This window comes from Photinus pyralis, unplaced genomic scaffold (genome assembly GCF_008802855.1).
Source record: "Photinus pyralis isolate 1611_PpyrPB1 unplaced genomic scaffold, Ppyr1.3 Ppyr1.4_LG1, whole genome shotgun sequence".
Lineage (NCBI taxonomy): Eukaryota > Metazoa > Arthropoda > Insecta > Coleoptera > Lampyridae > Photinus > Photinus pyralis.
Window position 1 is genome coordinate 11,391,026 of NW_022170249.1, and position 22,633 is coordinate 11,413,658.

General features: G+C 35.9%; 2 protein-coding genes across 3 annotated transcripts in view; one reads left to right on the forward strand and one right to left on the reverse strand.

Annotated features, from left to right (window-relative positions):
* The window catches only part of LOC116173749 (protein Wnt-7b), a 145,961-nt gene that overhangs the window by 29,441 nt on the left and 93,887 nt on the right, over positions 1-22,633 (forward strand). The window lies entirely within an intron of this gene.
* Positions 2,137-3,446, reverse strand: LOC116173779 (sulfotransferase 1E1-like). Its single transcript, XM_031491471.1, has 5 exons — positions 3,199-3,446; positions 3,055-3,151; positions 2,823-3,000; positions 2,646-2,769; positions 2,137-2,587 (listed from the first exon to the last, which is right to left on the reverse strand). Exons 1-5 carry the CDS (start codon positions 3,353-3,355, stop codon positions 2,232-2,234), a joined length of 912 nt encoding a protein of 303 aa, XP_031347331.1. The 5' UTR covers positions 3,356-3,446; the 3' UTR covers positions 2,137-2,231.

Below are 22,633 nucleotides of genomic sequence, written 5' to 3' on the forward strand. Positions count from 1 at the left end.
ATATCAGAAATATAGACCTACCTAAAAAGTTATTTGTGTAAATGGGAGAGTTTAAAAGATTTTAATATAGAAATTCGTAAGCTGTTTCGATAATCCTGTACAAAATTCAAAAGAAGAAGCAGAACCGCCTACTACGAAAACCGCGCAGCGTCGTTCTGGAGACATTTGGGTACCGTTAGTACCCCACTTTTCTTTACATTTTTGGTAATTGAAAATGTTGATGTAATTCATTCAACAAACGTAAATTAAAATTTCAATCCCTATCTCGTAATCACATTCCAAATCTAATGATTTATCTAGTGTTTTTACTATTTGTAATTACCCCAACACCATTCAACGGATTTTCACACCTCTGGATGCTAAATAAAATTTAATTCACACAGAAGAATGAACGAGAAAAAATCACCAAAATCTTTTGTTTGGGTTCGCTTATCATTCGTAAAAAAAAGATGCAGATTTGTTCACGGAATAAACTTCCGTGGGTCGACCTCTTTAGGAAACTGAAATTGATTTTGCGCATAAATTTCTATCCAAAATCACCAAAACGATCGACTCCTGTTTTTATACATTGTAAAAAATTTAAATAACTTACATAACTTACATTTATCGATTTTGATAGGAAAATTGGATGGTAGAACGCCTAGTGCAATACAATTAGACCTTTTGTATCGCCTGATTTTAAATGAGGATTGATGATTTGAGTCAGAAACAAACTGGGCTTCACGTTCTCGAAATTACCAATGTTCCGAAAGATAGAAATGTCAATTTTACCCTTATAATAACAAAGTTTTAGCAGCTAGCAAAAGCACCAATTAATCGTCTTTAAATTTTTAACCGGTTGTCGTTTAATCTTTGAATCTTAAGCTTGATACAGAAGCATGAAAACGTAAATCGACGTTAATAGATGTCAGGGACATAATTTATATCAGGATTTTGTGTTCTACAAAGGAAAAGATAAAATAAAATCAAATGATTGTGAACATTGTAATTTTAAGTTTGGCAGATATAAGTTTTTGTGGAATGATTTCCACATGAAAATTATTTACAAGATATACCTACCAATATTCGTTTTTGATCATTTCTTCTCGAGGTGCTCACTTGCGCAAAATATATGATAGCGTTCATCTGCCAATTTGGTCTCGTTGCGAGCTGCTCCATACTTATGCAATGTATAATGCTTGCCGAGAGAGAACGCCGGTCACAGGACACTTTATGTCGGTCTACAATCGTATGTTTTAGATATTAAACCATACGACTTTTAGAGTCTTTAAAAAAGATTAACAGTCTCCATGGCAAATAAGATGTTTATAGATGCTTTACGAGGCTTTTAGTCTTTAAGAGTCTGCGCATTCAAGAGCTTTACGAGTTCGATAAGATGGCCAATAGTGATTTCAAGAGCTTTTGAGAACCTTGACGATTGTTTTAAATCCTTAAAAGCCCTTATTAGTCTTCAAGTGGTCAACGTTTAGCATGTTTTATAAGGATTTAAACCTAGATTTAACCCCATTTAAAAGTATATTATGGGGATTTTTAATAATCTTTAAGAGCGATTAAAAGATCTTATGAGCTTTTGGGATAAAATAAAAATATATTTTCAAGAGCCTTCGTGAGTCTTTTAGGAAAAGCGATATCAAGGCGCCATCAAGTCAATGAAGGATTAGTTACGGGCGATAAGAAATTAAAGCGGATATCCTCCTTCGCGACCTCCCTAGAAGCTTTTGCTATATAGGCAAATTGAATTGTGTTCCAACATCGATACCGAAGTGAGCTCGAGCTCGTGTTATAAATTTACATGTTATTAATTTGAGCATAAGTGAAAAATAATAATTCACTTATCAAACAATTTTACAATACAATACATGACATAACGAAATCCAATAAATAATAAAACGTAATCTACAAACTATACCTAGTCTACAAAAGATTTTAATGGTTGGATGAATGAGCAAGTGGTACGAAATAGCCAATAACAAATGATCGAAGAACCAGTACAACAAAAAATGAAATGTCTCAACTTAGTGGTTAACTTTGGGCTTTTGAAGTAATCTTACACTAGATTTGCTTATGTTACTGTTTGAGTGCTCCCTACGGCAAGATAAGTTTCACAAAAAAAATAAATAAAGCGGTCTCAAAAGCATACAGAGATACATAATGTAATTGAAAAAAAAATGTCTACGACATAATATATAAATCACAACATAAATATAGACATATATAAATTAAAGAATAAACTATTCATACTCAAAATAATCGGAATCCTTGAGCGACTCGCGAATCCAAATCTTAAACTTTTCAAGTATTTCTGGAGACATTTCCTGTTTATAACCGCCAACTATCCCCTGTCTAATAAATCCCGTCGCCTGATACACAGTTTCATGGTTGACGGCTTTGTTTAGTTTCATTTGATCAATATCCAACCACTTCAGCAATTTCGACTGTTCTTCATCGGTCACGGTTTTATTGAGAAACTTGGCCACCCTTTGTATTACCTCCCCTAAATCATTTTTCATCTCTTCGTATCTTACAAACAAAATGTTTTCCTGGTGCCTCAAATTCCAAAAGTACAAAACGGATTCAAAGTGGTTATCTGCACAGAATTTGATTAATGTTTTAAGTGCCTATAAATAGTCCGTGTAAATACTTACAACCGTAAGACATAAACACCTTGCAATAGTCATCAAGGGAGCCATCCTGTTGCTTCAGTACGTTTTTTGTGTAATGGTAGCCAGACAAACAAACATCTCTTGCATTTCTGGATACGTATATGATCTGCAAAATAATTTCTATAAATATTAACCACTTAGCCTACCGTGTCTGAATACCTTCGCCTTTTTGGTACCAGAAAGAAGTTGAGTTGGTAAAAGTCTTGGCATTGCATGCGTCTTTATGAAACGAGGACTCTTTAAATTTTTAACATAATTTAAAGAATCTATAAGACGATTTACAATTTTGATATGAGCCATCTTCTCAAGAGATTTCTCGGTTACATATGCTTGCGTTCTGAAAAGAAACATGTACTACCATCTATAATCATAATTATTTTGGACTGTTTACTCTAAGAATGGGAAACGTTCGCCAATAAATGTCTTAGCACCCTCATAGTCCAAGTCATTACCAACCAACCACACCAATTCCTGCAACCACGTAGTACCTATACGGTTATTAAGATAAAGACTCTAAAAGTAATGATAATCTTACCAGATTTTGCATTCCCAATTAAGAATACGTCATCGTCTCGAACTTCAACATCTCTTACAAAGGCTAGTGATGTTTCAAAAGAAGGATCACGACTGACTTCGGTGGAATGTTCCTTTAGTATATCTTCTATTTCTTGCTGAGGAAATAACGGGTTCATGTTGCGTATTAAGTGCAAGTTCTCTCGATAGACAATGTAGATACTATTGTGTTATTTATACTAAAGTTGGATTACTGCGAAATGGTTTAATGAACGACAGCATTTAATTGTGTACTTTTGGTATCGATTGATTACAAATTTCGAAAGTTTCCATTCGTTATTAATTTTTATATGATTATATACCTATATTTGTAATCGTCAGGATGACATGATAAATACGGGGTACAAGTAAGTCATAAGTGTTCGAAAGATTTTAATCTAGAAATTCGTAAGCTGTTTCTATAATCTTGTACAAAATTCAAAAGGTGATAACTGATAAGAGTAGGTATGGTTGCAAAATTTCAAGAGAATGACTATAGTATTCTTATGATGGTAGTCATGGATAAGTGTTTTACTCTACAGCAAAATCGACGGTAAAGTAGACTGTCCGAATTGCAGTTGATAAGCCAATACGTTTTTGTGCAACCAAATTGCGAATAGAGAGCATGAAGTAACTCCACGATGGGAATGCAAAAAATGCAAACAAGGCGGCCATGAATGAAATATGACCATACCCAAAAGATGAAGTAAGATTAGTCTTTGTGACCACGTTACTTGTTAAGGCCGAGAAACGATAAGGATTTTTCTATCAAAGAGCAGTCTGGCGTGGAAAAATCTTGGATAACATTTTCAATCAAGGTGCTCAACTAAACTCAATTTAAGTTTTTTCCGTACATGACCTTTTCCGTGTACAATACCAATTTTTAATGTGGAGTATTAACTTCACTAAAAGTTTCTGATAAGTAGATTGACTTAGTTTAATGACTATAGTCCGCAGTTTTAAGGGCAAGTTAGTCCTGAAAATACCTGCAAAACCTTTAAGAACCATACACTGATCCGGCAGATGCGTAGATATTAGCATGCAATTTAAACAAAGTACCGCGGATATTATTTTGCACAGTTAATAGTCAATATTATAAGTGTAAGTTTGAAATACTTCGGTAACTTATGACTATAAAGACTTGTTTTCACATATATGTAGATGTTTGTACGAAAATCCTTACGCACATAGCCTAGCCTAGCGTCTAGAATTAACCTAATTACCATTAACTACACTGAGAGAAAGAGAATTGCAAGGTAATTTGTTTTACCCAAAATCGTCTTGAAACCTGCATGCCGACTTTCTGTCAGGAAATTTTAGTTTCCATGACAGAGGCAGAGCAGACTGCGTTTCCTGCCGCTTGTCATTTTTCATTATACCTCTCCGAAAGTACTGTCTTTTCATGTATCCCCAGCGCACCGAAAGTAGGGTTTTCCCGTGCGAGCGCACTGGAAAACTTTTTCCCGTGCGCTACGAATAATCAAGTTTGCCATAGCTATCCCTATCCCATGCGTTGCCATGCATACCGCGGCTTGACTTTGACATATATGTCAACCGATTTTTTACCATTGTGTTAAAAATGGATTTTGGTGAAGTCGAAATTCCCGCTAATATATTAAGAGAAGCTGCAGAAACCAGTTCTCAACTATTACCAGCGAAATGAAAAGAGAGATGCGAAAAGGAATATGAAAAATTTCGTAACTGCTGGTGCGTTGAAGAAATCGTGAAAAGAGTACGTTATGGAGTAGGTTTTCAATGATTAAGAATATTCTTGCGGTAAAAGAAAATGAAAACGCTAGCAAATTGTTCAAAACCATTTTCATTTTCGAAGCCTCAGACCGTCCGCTACATCCCAAAAAAATCAAAAGTTCTGTATAACAAGGGAGCAATTTTTGAATGAAGCTGCAGAAATAAAATGGTTATTACTTACTAAGATTATTTTAGTATGCGGAAATTTGTAGCAAGATGCAGAGGAGACGATACAATTCGATCGACTATTGATGATGTATTAAGATAATGGGGGTTTAAGGGTCATAAGACAAGCAACAGAATTTGTTGTCAAATTGGATTTGGACTTCAATGTAAATAATTATTCTCCGTTATTTTCGGAGAGGTATAATGAAAAATATCGTTCATTACACGTCCAGAAAGGCTTTTCCCGTGTTTGCATGACTTCCCGTGTTCGGCTTCGCCTCACACGGGAAACGTCATGCGCCCACGGGAAAATCTTCCTTTCTGGACTGGTAATGAAATATACTATTACTGGTCGCATCTGTCACTTTACCGGCCGCACCGTCACTTTTACCGGCCGCATTTTTGACATTTCCAAATGTCTATAATGACTCCTGTCATCACTGACAGATTGACATTAATCAAAAGTTATATATAAAAGTTGAAATTTTGTATTAAAAGACGATTTCGGGTAAAATTTAATACAAAACTCGTCCGTAAAATGTCATTACCTGACTCGGAAATTAAATTTCCTCGCTAGTAATGTTTCCTGGCTTATGTAAATAACTATTTTTAATGCATTTTGGAAAGAATTAGCAACTATACATAATGGTATTTTCAGTACGTATTGAAGGATTAATTTATTTTTTACGTTCGTAATTGCATTGTAAGGAAAATACGTTCTAATTGTTGTTAGTCTTCAATCGTCCACGGACGCGTTAACGTATTATTTATCGGTGTATCTCTTTCGCGAATGAATATTGGGACGGACTTCACCCTTACCTATTCATTGTGAAATATCGCCGACTTTTGCATAAACTATCCATAACCTTTCTCCGTCTGCAATTATTAAATTCTGACTACAGAGGCCAATAAACATGTCACAATTACAAAGTACACAAACTACTCATAATAATCTACCTCAATTAAGATGTATTCCGCAAAAAATAGCAAGCCGTGGTCACGAATGTAATGGAAGATTTAAAATTAAATGACTACATAATAGCACAGGAAACATATTGTAGTTCCTAAAAATACCATATTTGTCTCTAGAATAAAAGGTCGAATTTGCGTTTATCTCGCAACATACTCTACTCATATTGTCTTAAACAATAATGTAGAAATACGGCGACTTATTTCTACTGCTAAAAGACTAACAACGATTGTCCATCGATACCTCTCCCCCGCCATCATTATCGAAAATGTTATACAAACCATTTGTTACAAGACCGTATCGCCAATCCACTTTCTCAGGGCAGGCATCCAGGCTGACCCATATCGTCGTATTTTGAGTTTTCATCAACAAGTTTACCTACAGTCTAAATCTACAAAAGACTTACCACCCTCGGTTATAGTAAATTATGAAGATATAAACTATCGAATCGTTTTGAATTTTCATGAGTTCAAATGTTTCCGATGTAATCAACAGGGACATATAGCCAGCCAATGCAAAAACTTCTCCTCAAACAGTCTACTGCAACACCTGGTGCCCGTGACACCGTTATTTGACGATGTAAGTTATTGGTGCTCAACTTCGATGAACTTAGTGACTTCGTGGCCAACGCCTTTAGAAACCCTGACCCACTATCAATTGCTCAAGAATACACAGATAACACAGTAGCCCTCGTCGAAATGGTGCATTATTTATACCCCTCCTTACAGGACAGGAGAAAAAACATTTCACACGCATTCAGAAGAAACTCAAAGTCTGACTGGATCTCACCGACGCGACGTCACAGAGAAACTGGATGATGACTCAGATTCGTTTCCCAACAAAGTTCTTATTAAATTTCTTCATTCTCCAGCGGAGCGTAATTGGATATCATACCCATCTGCACCTCTAATTACTAATATCCAACTTACGGCCCAAAATACGTCAGTTATGTAAAAGGACCTAAATAACAGATCAACGGCATCAGGTGGAGTGGCACTATTTTTTCATAAATCGTCCCTAATAGAAGAAGTTTAGAAGTTTCTCAACCGCGATCCATCTGCAATTTTTGTATCCTCCAAACAAGGACATCTTTTTTTCAACGCACTCTCGGCCATACTGGAACAAATTCCTTCGCCCAAAATAGTACTTGGGGACTTTAATGATCGAATCACGAATTTCGCCAACAGAAGAGGAAAAATCATCGTGAAGCTCATAGACAGCCTGCACTAATGCAGATCAAATCATAAAGTACGGCCACAGGCCGCTCATCGACACTGGAGTTGTGCTTTTGTGATCCGTCACTGGCGCATATTGTAGAGTGGTCTGTTTTATTGGACCTGCACTACAATGACTATTACCCGATCTTCATCACCCATAGCCACGCAATTAAAAAAGAATTCAAACACAGACCAAGATGGAAAACAGGGAAAGCCGACTGGAAAGTGTTCAAATCTCATCACTCAAGCAATGCACGCAGAAAAGTCAGCAAATGATACAACGGTAATAAATACAATCACCGAAGCACCTTCGCCGCGATGAAATGCATATTCGAATGCAGAATACCTAATCAGACACTCCCAGCCGTATCCCAGATCATTCTGAGCAAACCTTTGAAGGCGTCGGTCGGTGCAGCGTTCATCACTACACCAACAACCCGATCGTATCAGCTTTAGAGAAGCAGCAGCGGACTCACGGCTTAACTGTATGTCACCTCTGTAGCCCTTGACCACTTTGATCCTACTTTCAATTCTAACCGGAAAATTGTAATATGTACGGATTCTTTTAACGCGATCCGCTTCCCCCGATAAAACCAGATGTCCACCCATGGACACGACTTGGACTATCCCGATCTGAGGAGGTCACTTTGAATAGCATGCCGCCTGGGCCACACTTGAGCTATCTTCATCACATTCTAAACCAAGATCCTCCATTCTGCCCCACCTGTCAGACACCAGTAACAGTACATCATATTCTCCTGGACTGTCGTGCCTTTATCACCCAAAGATCGAAGAAAGGGCTGGGATCATCACTTGCTGGCGTTCTGGGCAGCACTTTAGACAATGCGAAGAAAGTGAGACAATACCACCATAAAATTTCCCTTATTATAATCATTTTAATTACATTTAACAAATCAATGAGGCCTTTTACCATTACGCACATATCCTCATTGTTTCTTGAACGCTTTTGGAAATCACGACCTTGACTGCATTGCAATTTACAACAACAATAAGTAGTGGGGCTAAAGTGTTAAACTTCTACTCCCGTTCGAAGGTATGTGCGACAATGTTCCGGTGTGAGTGAGGAGACAAGTAAATTTTGAGTTGGGCGGGTGATTTTACTTTTTTTAACGTACGTATGGTGACGAACCCGTGTCAAAGCAGCAACCAAACATAGCAAGCCATTTTTCCGAAGTGGGCCGAAGATGACGTCACACAGAAAAAACCACATTATGAAATAGTGGCGTCATAGGTTAAATGCCTGCTTATGCAGTGACGTCAACACTTCATTGACTAACTACCACCAAAGAGTATACGTTATATACTCTTTGCTACCACAGACTCCGTCTTCTAAACTTAACAAAGGGTTGCTAGGGATCTGTTTCCCGCTTGTAACTTGTAGAATGTAGAACCGTTTCCTAGGACCCAGTAGTAACTTTCCACAATAAAACTTTCAGGGGCATACCAAACAACAAGCCATCAAATAGAGCGGGTTACTGGCAAACTCCAATTTACAGTACTTTTACCAGTAAATAAATGAAAATTGGAGCGTCCTAAGTGACAAATCACTATTGTACAAGTTTGCAAGAACATGTAACATAGAAGTTGAACCGAGTCGGAGTTCTTTAGGCAACTATAAGTGAGCCGTTTTAAGTTTCCTTCAGATCTATAAAGCTATCATATCCTCTAGCCTATTAAACATAACTCAAAATTGTTTAGCTATGGATTAGGCACAAACTCTCTTTTTAAATAACACTACATAACACTAAAGCTTAATTTCAATTCATGGATTTCTTTTGAGGATATTTTATGACAGCATAAGCCTCAAGCATAGGCTTAATTAACTATAATTAATCATAAAAGAATATACGTTAGTTAAATAATCGATGTTCTAATGAAAGTAGAGTAAGTAAATTATATTTATGCACCTGCTTAATTGCCCGTTGCTTATGAAATTAACCTTTTCAAGTTTCGCTACGAACTGATCAGCATAATCGAATAAATCTGCTCAAATAATAATAAAACCCAATGTTTGCCGTTGGGCACGCGTTTCTCAAACATGCCTCGAAACAATTCGAGCAAACAAAACGATCGATGGTAATATATAACATGTATATAATTACGTGCATTATCATATAAAGTATGCTGAGAAAAACCTATAACGCGAGCAAATGCATAAATCTGTATGTAGACATAAATTTAAAATAAGTCATTAATGTAATGAGCTACCTTTTAAATAAAAGAAAATGTGAAGTACCTACACGAATGGGCAGAAGTTGAATTAGAGTTAACTCAGGTCATAAATCATGATTTGAATGGTGATTTGGATAGCGTTATCAACTATTAAAACTAAACGACTTTTAAGGATCAATAAATTATGCCGGTTTGCTTCCTTAAAGGTATGGAGGGCGATTGGTTGATGGTAATTAGAGATTTTAACCGGCAATTAGCAGGGATTATCGACTGTTGACGTAAGAAAACTTGTCGACATGGACCTACAGCATAACGCAGATAAATCATTTTATACTTAATTTTATATGCGGAATATACAAGCAGGAATAAAAAAAATATTAGTTAACCAACGAAACTTTCCCACAATTTCACAGTTCCCTAACAAGGGTTCCCAAGATAAATAACAGTGAAGTTTTGGCCTAACACATTCCACTTTTACGTGACTTTACTGTCAAAGACAATCGTTATTTTTATTACTTCAGTTTATCAGTTTGATAATAATATGGGGCGTGTATAAGTGCATACTGTCGTTCACACCCCTACATAAAATAAATTAACAGCGACCTAGAACGATTACTTTTACATTACTGAACATTTTAATGGGATGGCTTTTAGCTATCAACAGTTTAAATTAATCGAACAGATTAGAAATGTGGACGTTACCACCAGGTATTCGTCGTTGTTATTCGCCATTTAACAGACATACCAAAGATGATTGATAAAAACGGTAGTGATAGGGGTTGTACGACATTAGTTAATGCCATACCACCTTTCCCATTCGATTTTTTTAGTTTGCCCGCAAATAAATCGCTTTATAAGTTGACCAAACAATTTTTAGAGTCATTCTTTTATGGTTAAATTTTTAACTTTAGTTAAAATATTCTTTTTGTAAAAGAATCCATCGAAAACTATTTGTAATGAAACAGTTCGCTCCTTTCGAACAATCTTACCGTATTTTGTGAGCACTTCCCTGACAGTCGCGCCTGAAACATACATTGTTTATTTTGAGGATGTCACTTTGTATGAACATAGTATATTATATTGTCGTGTTCTTTTTTTTGCATAGGAAGCACATTCAACACTCCCCAATATCAAAACGGCGGCCATTTCAGAAACGGTTGTCGCGTTCAAGTTGCCTTCCAAATCGAGAAAATTTTGAAGATAATGACTCGTAGGGGTTGTTTTAGTGCTATTCTTATTACTCACGAGGAACGTTCGTCATTTGTGTGTTACTTTTCATAAGCACCAAATTTAATGAATGTAGTCAAAATTGCGTTGATATTAAAACGCTCTTGTGGCGATTGTGAAGTTAGTCAGAGAGTACAACGCTTATTACATATATTTTCTATTCCTCTATACAATTTTATAGTCTACAATTTCCGATAACAATATTTTTTTGTAAAATTAACCTATAAAAAGATGTGATTGAAAAACTAAAAAACCATCCAAATTTCTTTGGTTTTAAGGGTGGTGCGGGGGAAGCACAAGGAGTGGGAGGTCGAAAACTTGGATTTATAACCACCAGATATTCTTTCATGACATGCAAAAAAAATTGGAACTACTTCTCGTTTTGCAGGAAATGGTCCATTTTCAGTCTCTATTTCCTGGACTAAAATAAACAAAAACAAAATCAACATGACGGAAACAAATCAAAGAATATCTCCAAACCCCAAAAACAAATAGTCTTTGTGTAAGTTCTTGGTCTTTTTCTTTTTAAAAATGTGGCAAAATGCATCTTGTTTAAAGATTTTGTTGAAGCCGTTGAATATTTAAGTTTATAACAGTTCAATTTCATTTATATAGATGGAGTATGTATACATTCATTTGAATTTAGTTTGGGAAATTTTGGGAGATAAGATTTTGTTCAATTTGAATAGAGTTGTTGTGGTAAAAGTTATGATGCGTGTGAAGTGTATCGCTACAGCTTATTCTCGTAATTAATATTAATCGTTCACCTATTTGTTGATCAATTACAGAGTTTAACCATCCTGTTCTTGTTCCTTTACCTCGACAGGTATCCACCGAACAAAAAATAGTGATTGAACGGCAACAGGTGAGTGATATTTAGTTTCTTATTTCAAGTACATAAACATATTTCGTTTCTAATAAGGTATTTCTATAGGTAAGAGATTTGCTTAAATGTTGATTGGCAGTGATATAAATTGTTGAAATATGATTTGAGGAAAAATTCCATTTGATTTACAAAACATTTTGTCCCAGTAGGTACACGAGATAAAATGATCACTACTTTTGCTTTTTCTTACAGAAAATTGTACGAATGTATCCAAAAATTAATCAAAAAGTTAACAAAGTGCACAAAATATGCCACGGTAGCAGTGTGCAAAATTACTGACGAAAAGTCACAAGAGGCTGTGATTTATAAGGGCTGAAACCTTAGAGGGATCTTCGTGCCCTGGTCTCTCCTACTCCTTGTTTGGTTTATTTACTGGAATAATTACCAATGTTCCGCAGTATGGAAATATCAAAATTACCATGATAACTTAGGGTTTTGACAGTCAACAAAAGCACGATTTATTGTCTTTAAACTTTTATCGGTTACCGTTTAATGTAAATCTAATAACACCCCGAATACACAAAAGAGGTACACAGTTTTGATTGATAAACTAGCCACCCCAAATATAGCGCAATGAAAAGATTTACACCTTGGGCCTTAACGCTTCCGTGCTAAAAATTTATTGAAATACGACCACGCTAATTCGATAATACTACGAAACGAAGTTTTTCGTTTACGCTTTAAGAAGTATCACTTCGCACATTCATTTTCACTACACGTCGAGGTTCCCTTGTGTAAAAAAGTCTTTTATTATTCGTTTTGTTCAAAAAGGCAGCTCATACCGAATGGATAAAGTACTCACGACAATAAATTCGTCGAAAATGGTAGCACAATCTTCGGTTGCACGGCAAACGATTCTTTTGTGCACTGCGGTTATACGCCTTTCGATTCGAACTGGCCCTGTGTTTCTTAAAGATGCAACGTAAAGACCCTAAAAGCTGTTAGAAAACATGTAGACCCTTGGGAAGCCTTTCAAAGTTCTTAGGAACTCTTAATGACTATTAAAAATCACTTAAATGCACTTAGACATCATTAAAACTTAAATACATTTCAAGATACGTATACTAAATACTCGTAAAGACTTTCAAAAGCTCCTTAAACGATCTAAAGTCCACTAAAACGCTGTCAGACTATTGAAACTGTTGGACAGAAACATTTGGTGACTGATAAAGGTTCTTCAAGACCAATATAGCTTCTAAAAGCTGTTAAATACTTCTGTTTTGCATAAACTCTTCAAGGTTATTAAAGTCTAATAAAGGACTCTTTTTAAGACTTTCACATCTCAAGAAGATTTTAGAAGGCTTCTCTTGATAACTATTGGAAACTGTTAAGGTTTTTCGAAGACTGCAAGGTTCTTAAACTGGAGGTGACTCTTGCAAACCTTTACGAAAACTCGTGAAGGATATTAATTGTTTGTCTCTACAACAGTTTAGAAGGCGCTGGAAGACTTCTCGCAGTTCTCATAGAGATTTATAGGCGTTTGAACTCTCTGAAACGCTGCAGGATCCTTAAATACGTTTGAGCTTCTTTAAAAAATTATAAATCCTTTTGGGCGTGATTGCTTAGAATTTTCTTGGCTCAGATCCCAAAGCGTATATATAAACGTGGTACATATTTTGAAAACTGTAGAAATAAAAGAAGTGCAACTAATGTTAATATGTAAATATGCGTCTTTATTATATATAGATGTATTGTCTTTGTTTTTACCGCATTTCCACAATACAAGTTGTATCATTTTTAGTAATGCAAATTAGTACTTTTGTTTAAAATTATCGATTTCACTAGTAACTTAACTTAAAATAGACCAGAGCGTGCACATCTAAACTATAGCAGAAAACTTTTAGTGAAAATTTGAAGTTTCTAGGTATTGTAATTGCTGAGATCTCAGCCGGACAGCCAGACAGCCAGCAATAACGAATATACATAATAGGGTTTTTTTCAAAAATGCCCTAAAAATATTCTATTGTGGCCACTTTATCCGCCCGTCTGTCCGTCTCTACGACTGTGTCGCTACTATATCTTTATCTTAGGAACTATCTAGTGTTTTACTATTTTCGCTATTTGGTTCGTTATGGTGTGGAGGCTTGTACAAAGGCAGGAATAGAAGGTGCTTCGTATAAAATAGGCACAATTGAAATTGCGCATGCACAGATAAAGTTTTTTTTATTAGTGGACCACTTTTTCTAAAATTTTTAAGAAGATGAATTGGAACCACACGTCAAAAAATGGATCGTGCATGCGCGAAGCCAACCTGTTTAGTTGCAAGCGGGTTTTTTCAAAATTTTAACAGCGGGGCTTTTGAAATAACCGATCTATTGTAATTTAGAAATGATCTACTAGGGTGATTGACTTGTATGGTGGGGCCCTCACATTCTATTTTCTCGGTAGGTAACAATAGATCAGTCCTCTGTTGTCAGCGGATTTTTAGTTCTACCCGGATTTTCGAAGTTTTAAGGAAAATGCTATTGCCAAATTTTGGACTAAACACATAGTTGTAGCTGAACAACCGAATTCTTTTAATTTCAATGTCAATTTTTTTCATTGACCATTTTAAGTTTGTTGCTGCATATTCGCTGTTTAAAGTGTGAACGAAGGCTGCTCATTGGTAGAATAAAAATTGAACGTTAGAATTAACAAGGTATTGGTACACGCCCTCCGCTTTTAAATTAATGTGTTAATTGCAATTTACATTTTGCATTTATAATGTCTTGTTTAACAAATTATTAAACCGCCCGAGGCCTTTACGCGGGCGTACCACTTACGTGGTTGTATTGTCTGAGTATAAAATAAATAAGTAGGTATTACACGTAAAATATTACGTTTTGCCATTACATCGTGAAACATAACTTTCTGCTCTTTTTATAATCTTTCAGTTCTGTTCATCTTTATATGTATTGTCTTCAGCTCGGTCTTCAGTAAAATACGGGGCAGTAAACATCGATGAGCCACGTATGATTCATTTTTTTGAAAATATACGCTTCTTAGATCATACAATGCCCACCATTGCTTCACCGAAACATACATTTTGAGTACCTCCTTACACGTCTTGCTTGTGGGGTATATAGATAACCCCTTTCTTAAATTTCGTCCTTGCGACACATAACCACTCTCCCTTCCCCTGACGCAGTTGAAGAAATTATGAGCTACTTTCTATGACCTTTTGGTCACAATAAACAACTTTTGCTACTAATTATATTAAAGAAGTTGTTGTTTCACGAAACGATACTTGACAAATCGTAAACCTTTTTGTAAGATGAAAATAAACGATACAAAGTGTGGCACAATTTCCATATTATAATATTTTATTTTTTTAAATCTGACTATCAACTTTCAATTTTTTTTAATGTTGGTGGTCCGATACAATATTTTAGCACAAAATAAATATTCTTGCCTCATAAACTGAATTAATCGTTTTCGTTTTCGTAATTTAAAGACCAGTCTAACCTGCAGATGTGAGCGAACTTCAAAAACGCAGGAATTCGATTTAATTTTCACAAAAAAAAGAGACAAGCCTGCAATAGTTACAATAAACACGGGTGTATATAAAAAGGGAGACAATAACTTGTAGACAGCGAGATATTTATGAGGATTTAATAAGACATGTTCGATCTGAGGTAAATGTATTACTTATAAGCAAGTATCGTATGTCCAGATCAATATTTATACGTTGATGGTCGGATTAATAATCTTCGCATGAGTAACTTCGAAACAAAATATTGATGGCCAAAATTTATATGTGTATTTTTAGTTCTCTTTCATGCATGACTAACCTTTAACTATACATCAAAATACCTACATATCCGGAAACGTTGGCGTTATTTAATCCATGTGAAACACATATAATTTGGGTAATAAATCTGTAAAAACGAAGCGAAAGTAATTAAATATTTTGACATTTTTCATCATTGATTTACGACGCCCCCTATAACTATAAAAAAATATAAAAATCGACCCACTCTCCTTATACATTTGACCTAATTGGTCTAATAATTTATAGTAATTATAAAGCTGTTTATTTATTTAAACGACGTGAAATAATACAAACAGGTTTACTCTTCAAACAAAAGTGCACGATTCTTCACATTCATTGCTTTGATTTATTGGTAATAAATCGCAATTAGTATCCAGTAGCTTTGTGATATGTTCTAATTTTCTAAAATGATTAAATTAATTTCTGAAAACCATTTTTCAAAACTTACTGTATGTACTGACCTAAACGTTGAGGTTTACGACTACCTGTATTATTTCGTTACGCAATCACAGTTCGGTCCCATGAATATGTACGGATTCTATTGCTGGAAATTATAATTATAAGTTATAAATTAAGGATTAATGGGAAGTAGACACGCGAGAATATTTTTCAATTACCATCATGTCAACATCGCTAAATGTATGGTTTCGATTTTGAATTTGGCCTAATATTATGCACTCTATTTGCCTACCACCGGAAATCTCAAAATCGGTGGGCCCCAATTTTAATCTAATTTGGAGCACTTATCAACTATAAACTACATACATTTTTTTTATGTATAAGGGCATTTCGGCTGGAAAAAGTGACATGTTTACGGCTTACAGTGGTTCAAGTTCAACCTCATTCAATGGATGTAGGTGTATAATAAAACTAAAGTTGAAAAACTAAGCACAATATTTAGGCTCTGCAAATGCGCATCGTAAGATGTACCAAAAGGTATTTGCCCTAATTGTGTTAATCATGCTAAGAAGGTAGAGGATATGGACCGAGAGGAGGATAAAAATCTTTTGTAATAAATCTGAATGACGACGATAGTGATGACAAAATAACGTGTTTGATGACTGTGAAGATTCGTAATCAAATTTAATTTAAATTTAAGATAATTTATTCTCAAAGATATAACCTTTAAACTTTACATAAATGACAAAAAATGGCACCTTATAGGCTACAGTCCTTTTGCTTCCGGTTGACAGTGTTAATACAGCCTCCCTGCCACAACAACGAACTTTGAACGCTACACTTAGGCAATAGTAAATAGGAATTTTCGTCCGACGGAAAATTTTCTTCGTTTAAATTTTGACAAATTCCGGAGGTTGCAGAATGCAGTTGTTTTTTTGGTGGATTTCTGTGCTTTAAAAGTTACGAGCAAACCACACTTGAATTAATATAATGAAAATATTTCTCAAATAAAACGAAAATACGTGCTCGCACTGAAAGATTTATTGATCTACTGGTAAATAATAATGTGGACATCCTTATCATCAAGACAGTTAAAAAACGTAACGTAAAAACGAACTGGCTCAGGTGGTCCTCGCTAGGGTAGCGCTTGCCGTCAGGTTAACTTCTTGTCGGGGTGTCTATCTTGACCACGGGGATGTCCTGAGCCCAATATGAACCGGTGTCGTTACCTGCGAACAACAATTTAACAATTCATTTAGCTTTCTTCCTTTTTTCTCTATTTTTCAAATAATATACGTTTCGACCATTATTATCGTGCGGGAAAGCGAGCAAGATCCCCCCTCCCCTCCCTTATAATTAGTGAAGCGGAAAGTAACTAGCTTACCTTGAAATTAACGGAGCAAAACGAAACAGTACGGATGCAATGAAATGTAACTGGCGAAAGTGCAAAAATGCAAAAGATCGTTGATTTAAATGTGGTACAGTTTAAAAACTTATCTCAATAAATTAAAGTACTTACGGCAAGCAAAATGGAAAAGGATCCAAATTCATAGTGCGTTTTCTATTTATCTAAACGTACATTTCGACTAGGAAGTAATTGGAATTCCCATATAGCATGTTTATTTATACCTTCGATACGTTCAAATAAATTAAACGGTTTTTAATTAATTACTTCTTTCACTGACATCGGAAAAATATAGGACCAATGTCAGACTTAAGGGCGCACTTACCGGATGTACCCTCAACTTAATCGGCGGTTGTTATCTGTAACGCATTTGAATGATTACGCCTAATTATACTTATCCAAATAGTCGGAATGAAATCTCCAAATTCGGCAGTCCAGCAATGCTTTTTTGTTCCTTGGAATGTGAGGTAAAGCGGCGCCAAGCGAGCGTTCGGCGGCTGTAAAAAACAATTTCAATATTCCTACCGGCAGTGTTGCAAAAAGGATCGGTTCACTACGAAACTTACCTGCATTATGGGCGATAAGAGAAACAGTTAAACAACAAAAAACACAAAGCTCACTCCTGGTCTAGCAAATAAATAAATTCAGAAGCTAGCAGTAACGAAGGGCCCAACTTAAAACGCTTCTAGATACCGGGTGTTCAGCAAAGCTGGTCGGTCTCACAAGTATACGGCGTGGTCATAACTTTGGGTATGAAACCTCAAGGCGGAAAACGAGGGCTTCGTTACAGTGGTAAGGTGGCAAGCGTAAAACTTCGTGGCCATACTCGCTCAAGTATTCATTCAACTGGTACTGCTTTGACGATGCCGGTACCAGGACGAATAGCTCTGGTTTGAACGTGTTGAATGTTCGACTTGGTCCAGCTATTTGTAGGATGCTGCTCCTCTGAACTCTGAAGCGCCGAAGGAATTACGCTCGCTTACAAACAATGTCGTGCTGATCCATCAGTGCCCTGGTCCGCGGTGCAGCCGCAGGTCCTGCTGCTGGTTGGACGTCGGACGTTGACTGTGTTTCAATGACGGACATTGGCTGTGGTTAGACTTCGGACATTGCGTCCGGAAGGGCAGCAGCCTCAATGCCGTGCCTCAGCACATTACGCACCGTGCGGACTGAAGTTCCCAACCCAGTTGGCGCACGCTGAAACTTCTTGACATGAAAATAGGTAGCCAGATTCTCGATTAATTGTTTGCGGATCATTGTTTACTTTTCTGCGAACCAAACACTGGTACATTTCACGATATAATTGACTGTCGCACTTACCAATTTGAACAATATGAATCAAAAGACGAACTACGGATTGTTTTTTAACTCACAAAACACAAACTCATAAAATAGATCAAACAAAATACGGAAACACAAGTTAATGACATCTACTGAATAATTACAAAACATGCAGATGACCTTTTCGTATAAAACTATAATGGATGCAAAAAAATGATGAAGAACATGGGCTCGTACTTAACGTCTCCCGTTACAAAGTCTGCCCTTAGAGTAATGCAATTTTTTCTTGATTTTATACGACCTTATACGGGCCAAAGTCTATTACAACGTATTTTTGTCCGTTCGAACTGCGACAACGACTATTTTACTCTATTTTACACCCTTTACCTTTTAGTAGAAACCTATAAGAGCCCTATCTTTTTGTCTTGGTGCGATCTTAACGGTCATATTCTAGGATCCAGTAGACAACGTTTTGGTCCTAAAGGCTTTTCGTGCGAGAATCCTATTATAACTGAGATTAATTCTATTTTAACACAGTAAACAGTAAAAGTGGAAACACTTTTTAATGTTTGGATTGTTAAATTAATTAAAAAGATGATGAAAAACAATTTAACTTGATCTTGCTTTTCAGTACGGAGGCATAAAAAAATTAATATTTCGTTATGATGACTCATGCATTATGGAGGGTCTATAAACCAAAAAAAAATGGCAAACTTAAACTTAAGTCTATGTTTATATTTCTTATATGGTATATCTGATAATTTGTGGTGTTCATTTTTTGCATTGACACTGTGTTGTATTTCAACGAAGTAAAACGTATGTTTTGCAATTTGCACTTCCGCATATACTTGTTGCGGTTATAATAAACAATAATGTGTACGTGCAAACTTTCATAATTAACCCTCGTAAATTTCAACAAGTTGAGTAAGTGTGCACTTTGAAATCGCCGCCAATGCCGTTTAAAATTTTCATCCAATTGTACTAATTTTCATGATTGAAATTGTTTACTTCTTTGTGGAATCCTCACAGCTTGTAAAATAAAGAATTCCAAGTGGGCAGGTATCAATTTTACGCTATCGAACAACTAATTACAATAAGTATAATGTAATTTACTGAGGAATCATTAAGAAAATAACTACTTTAAAAAATTTATGAGAAGTTAAGAAGCGTATATTATTACACAACTATAATTAAAGGACTGCCCGTTTAAAATCCTGAAGTTACAAAGCACAGGTCGAATTGTTAATGACTTTAGCTTTAATCGACGGACACTAATTTAAGCTCTAATAGAAGAGAGTGTATATTATAAACTAAAATACATTAAGAAATTAATTCACCTAATTAGTTTGAGCTCTTACCACCCAACATGATTTGCCGCCTACTAACTTCTTATTATTTCCATGTCGCGAATACCTCCTCGTTGTAGTCGAACGCGTCGAATTTATTTTTTTGATATAGTATGTTACAGAGAGTTATGTGGTTCGCTAAGGACGTGTAGAAAAACCCGAAATCATTAAGTTAGTGAACCAGACACCATCTATAAATAGGTGGATTAAAAAATTTGTGATATTTATAGTCTGGTATAATATATTCCATAAACTTACCCTAATCAGTTGGGTGCATACCATATTAAAAGCATTCACACTAAATATGTAATCTTGTAACGTTGACAGTCCGATTTAGAAATCATATTGTGTAGTATCTCGTATATCATGGGTGGTATGGGACCATTACACGAGTGACAACATAGTTTATGATTAATAAGAATGGTCCCCTATGGTTAGTGCTGTCGTGAACTGTATGGTTGTTTTTTATCGACTGCCATTCGATATTTCATCCATTTGTAAGAATTTAATTGGTTACCAAAAGTGCATAAATTTTGCGGAATTTAATTTTTTGCTCCCAAAAAGAATGCTGTATTCAAAGAAGAATTGGTACTAAATTGTTTTAAAATTTCTTTTTCTTCTGACGCGAGTCCCAGCTTCATTATTTACTCTGGTTATTTACTTGATCGGTTGGCTGGTAGCGGCAATGCATTAATTGACATGAGATATCTGCTACTAATAAAAAGACTGACTTGGTAAAGAGTCTCACTTGATTATCTTATTTATATGCTTCTACATGATAATTTACCTTCAACAAACTGCTTTTCACTTGAAAGATTTCTTTTAAGTAATAGACTGATATTGAAGTTACCAACGGATCCATAAAATGCTGATGTGGCTTTTATTGATCGAATTTTATTCATAATTTATAGTTTATTTATAAGAAACTGAAAGCTACTGGTTTTAAATATTTTAGTTAATTAAAATCTCGGTAAACAAATTCTCGGATCGGATTACCTCATGGCTGTGGAATTTATCTGAATTAGAACATGTAATTATGTTGAACCGATATAATTGGTGAAATGGTGTGAATCTACGGCTAAAAAGTGCATTAGCGATGAATACGAATTAAGAGCAGCTTTTAGAGACAGACTTAATTTGAGTAGTTATGCCTCCCACTTACTGTTTTACTTTTATACATTCGCGTTTATACCTACAGTTAAGATTGATTGTCGTTTTCGGACATAGTCATTATAGTCACTATAATTCCGATACGACTATATTTTAGGAATTTGACTTGCAAACATTCCGCGAGACTTTGGTTCTTAAAACAACGGTGTTCTGAACAGTGGCAGCTGGCCACAAAAGCTGTGTTTACATTTTTACCCAAAATCGTCCTGAAACCTTCCTTTTCATGGCCTATTTTCTGTAAGGAAATTTGAGTTTCCATGACAGAGGCAGAGCGGACCACGTTTCCTGCCGCTTGTCACTTTACTGGCCGCATCATCACTTTACCGGCCGCATTTGTGACATTTCTGATGTTTATAATGACTCATATCATCAGTGACAGATTGACATTAATCAAAAGTTTTATATACAAATTGAAATGTTGAATTAAAATTCTATTTCGGGTAAAATTTAATACAACACTCGTCAGTAAAATGACATCACTTGACTCGGAAATTAAAGTACTCGACCCCAAAGGGCCTCGCACTTCAATATTTTCTCGCCAGTAATGTGTCATTTTCCTGACTTGTATGTAAATAATAACTATAATTAGACTAAACTAACTACCTGTTCACTCAATTTGTGCGTTGTGATCCTCTAGTTTTCAATGGGGGGATTGTTTTTATATATTACGTTTATCTGCAACAACTACCTGTTCATTATTTTTCGAATGATCCCCACCTCCTAATTACTTACCGAGCTAATTCTCCACACCCAAAAAATTAGTGGATTATTTTTAATACGGCGGTACCTAAGCTAGTCTTAAAGTCGTGTATTATTTCACGCAAGGTTGCCACGGTCTGAATTTACGTGATAATGATCTAAGGGACTGTAATGTTATACAGCTAATAAAAAGGATGTACTTCAAGCCCTCACCCAGACTCTCTAACGCGACTGACCATTGCAATTAAAAGAACACAAAAGTATTCAGATTTGTATGATGCAGAAAAGACGAACTTCAATTCCACCACCGTTTTAAACTTTATTAGTGAAATTTCAACACGGTTGACTTTTCAAATTTCAAATTTAACCCCCTATAACCCCCAATACAACCCCATTCCAATAACAAGATCTATCAAATTCCTAGGTCTCATATTTGATGACCAACTAAGGTGGAATCTGCACATCAATAGTCTTATTGAGCGATGTAAGTCGGTCACCAATATCCTTAAAGCCCTTGCGGGTACTAAGTGGGGTGCTGACCCCGATACTATGCTAGATATCCATCGATCCCTTCTTCTGTCTAAAATGGATTACGGGTGCGTGGTTTATTCCTCGGCTCGCAAGTCGACGCTGAGGAAACTAGACCCTATACATCATACCGGTTTGAGATACTGTATAGGTGCGTTTCCAACCAGTCCCGTGGATAAGCTATACACTGAAACTGGTTTTTCTTCTCTCTTCCGAAGACGTGATCGGCTCCTGTGCGGATACGTAGTAGGGATCCGTGCTCAGCCAAATCACCCTAATTATACATTATTTTTTGGAGATCGTCATGGATACGAGAATAGACCTTCACTAACAAGACCTACTGGGGTACGAGCACAGGAACTACTAAGAATGATGAATATTGGGCTGCCAACAGTATTACCTGTAGGATTTGGAGAAGTTCCCCCCTGGATG

What these genes read in the sequence shown, in the direction of transcription:
- LOC116173779 (XM_031491471.1), bottom strand. Translation starts at nt 3,355, where the DNA reads ATGAACCCGTTATTTCCTCAGCAAGAAATAGAAGATATACTAAAGGAA. An exon ending in AATTGGGAATGCAAAATCTG is followed by an intron (nt 3,152 to 3,198) that starts GTAAGATTATCA and finishes ATAACCGTATAG; the next exon opens with GTACTACGTGGTTGCAGGAA. An exon ending in CTGGTACCAAAAAGGCGAAG is followed by an intron (nt 2,770 to 2,822) that starts GTATTCAGACAC and finishes ATTATTTTGCAG; the next exon opens with ATCATATACGTATCCAGAAA.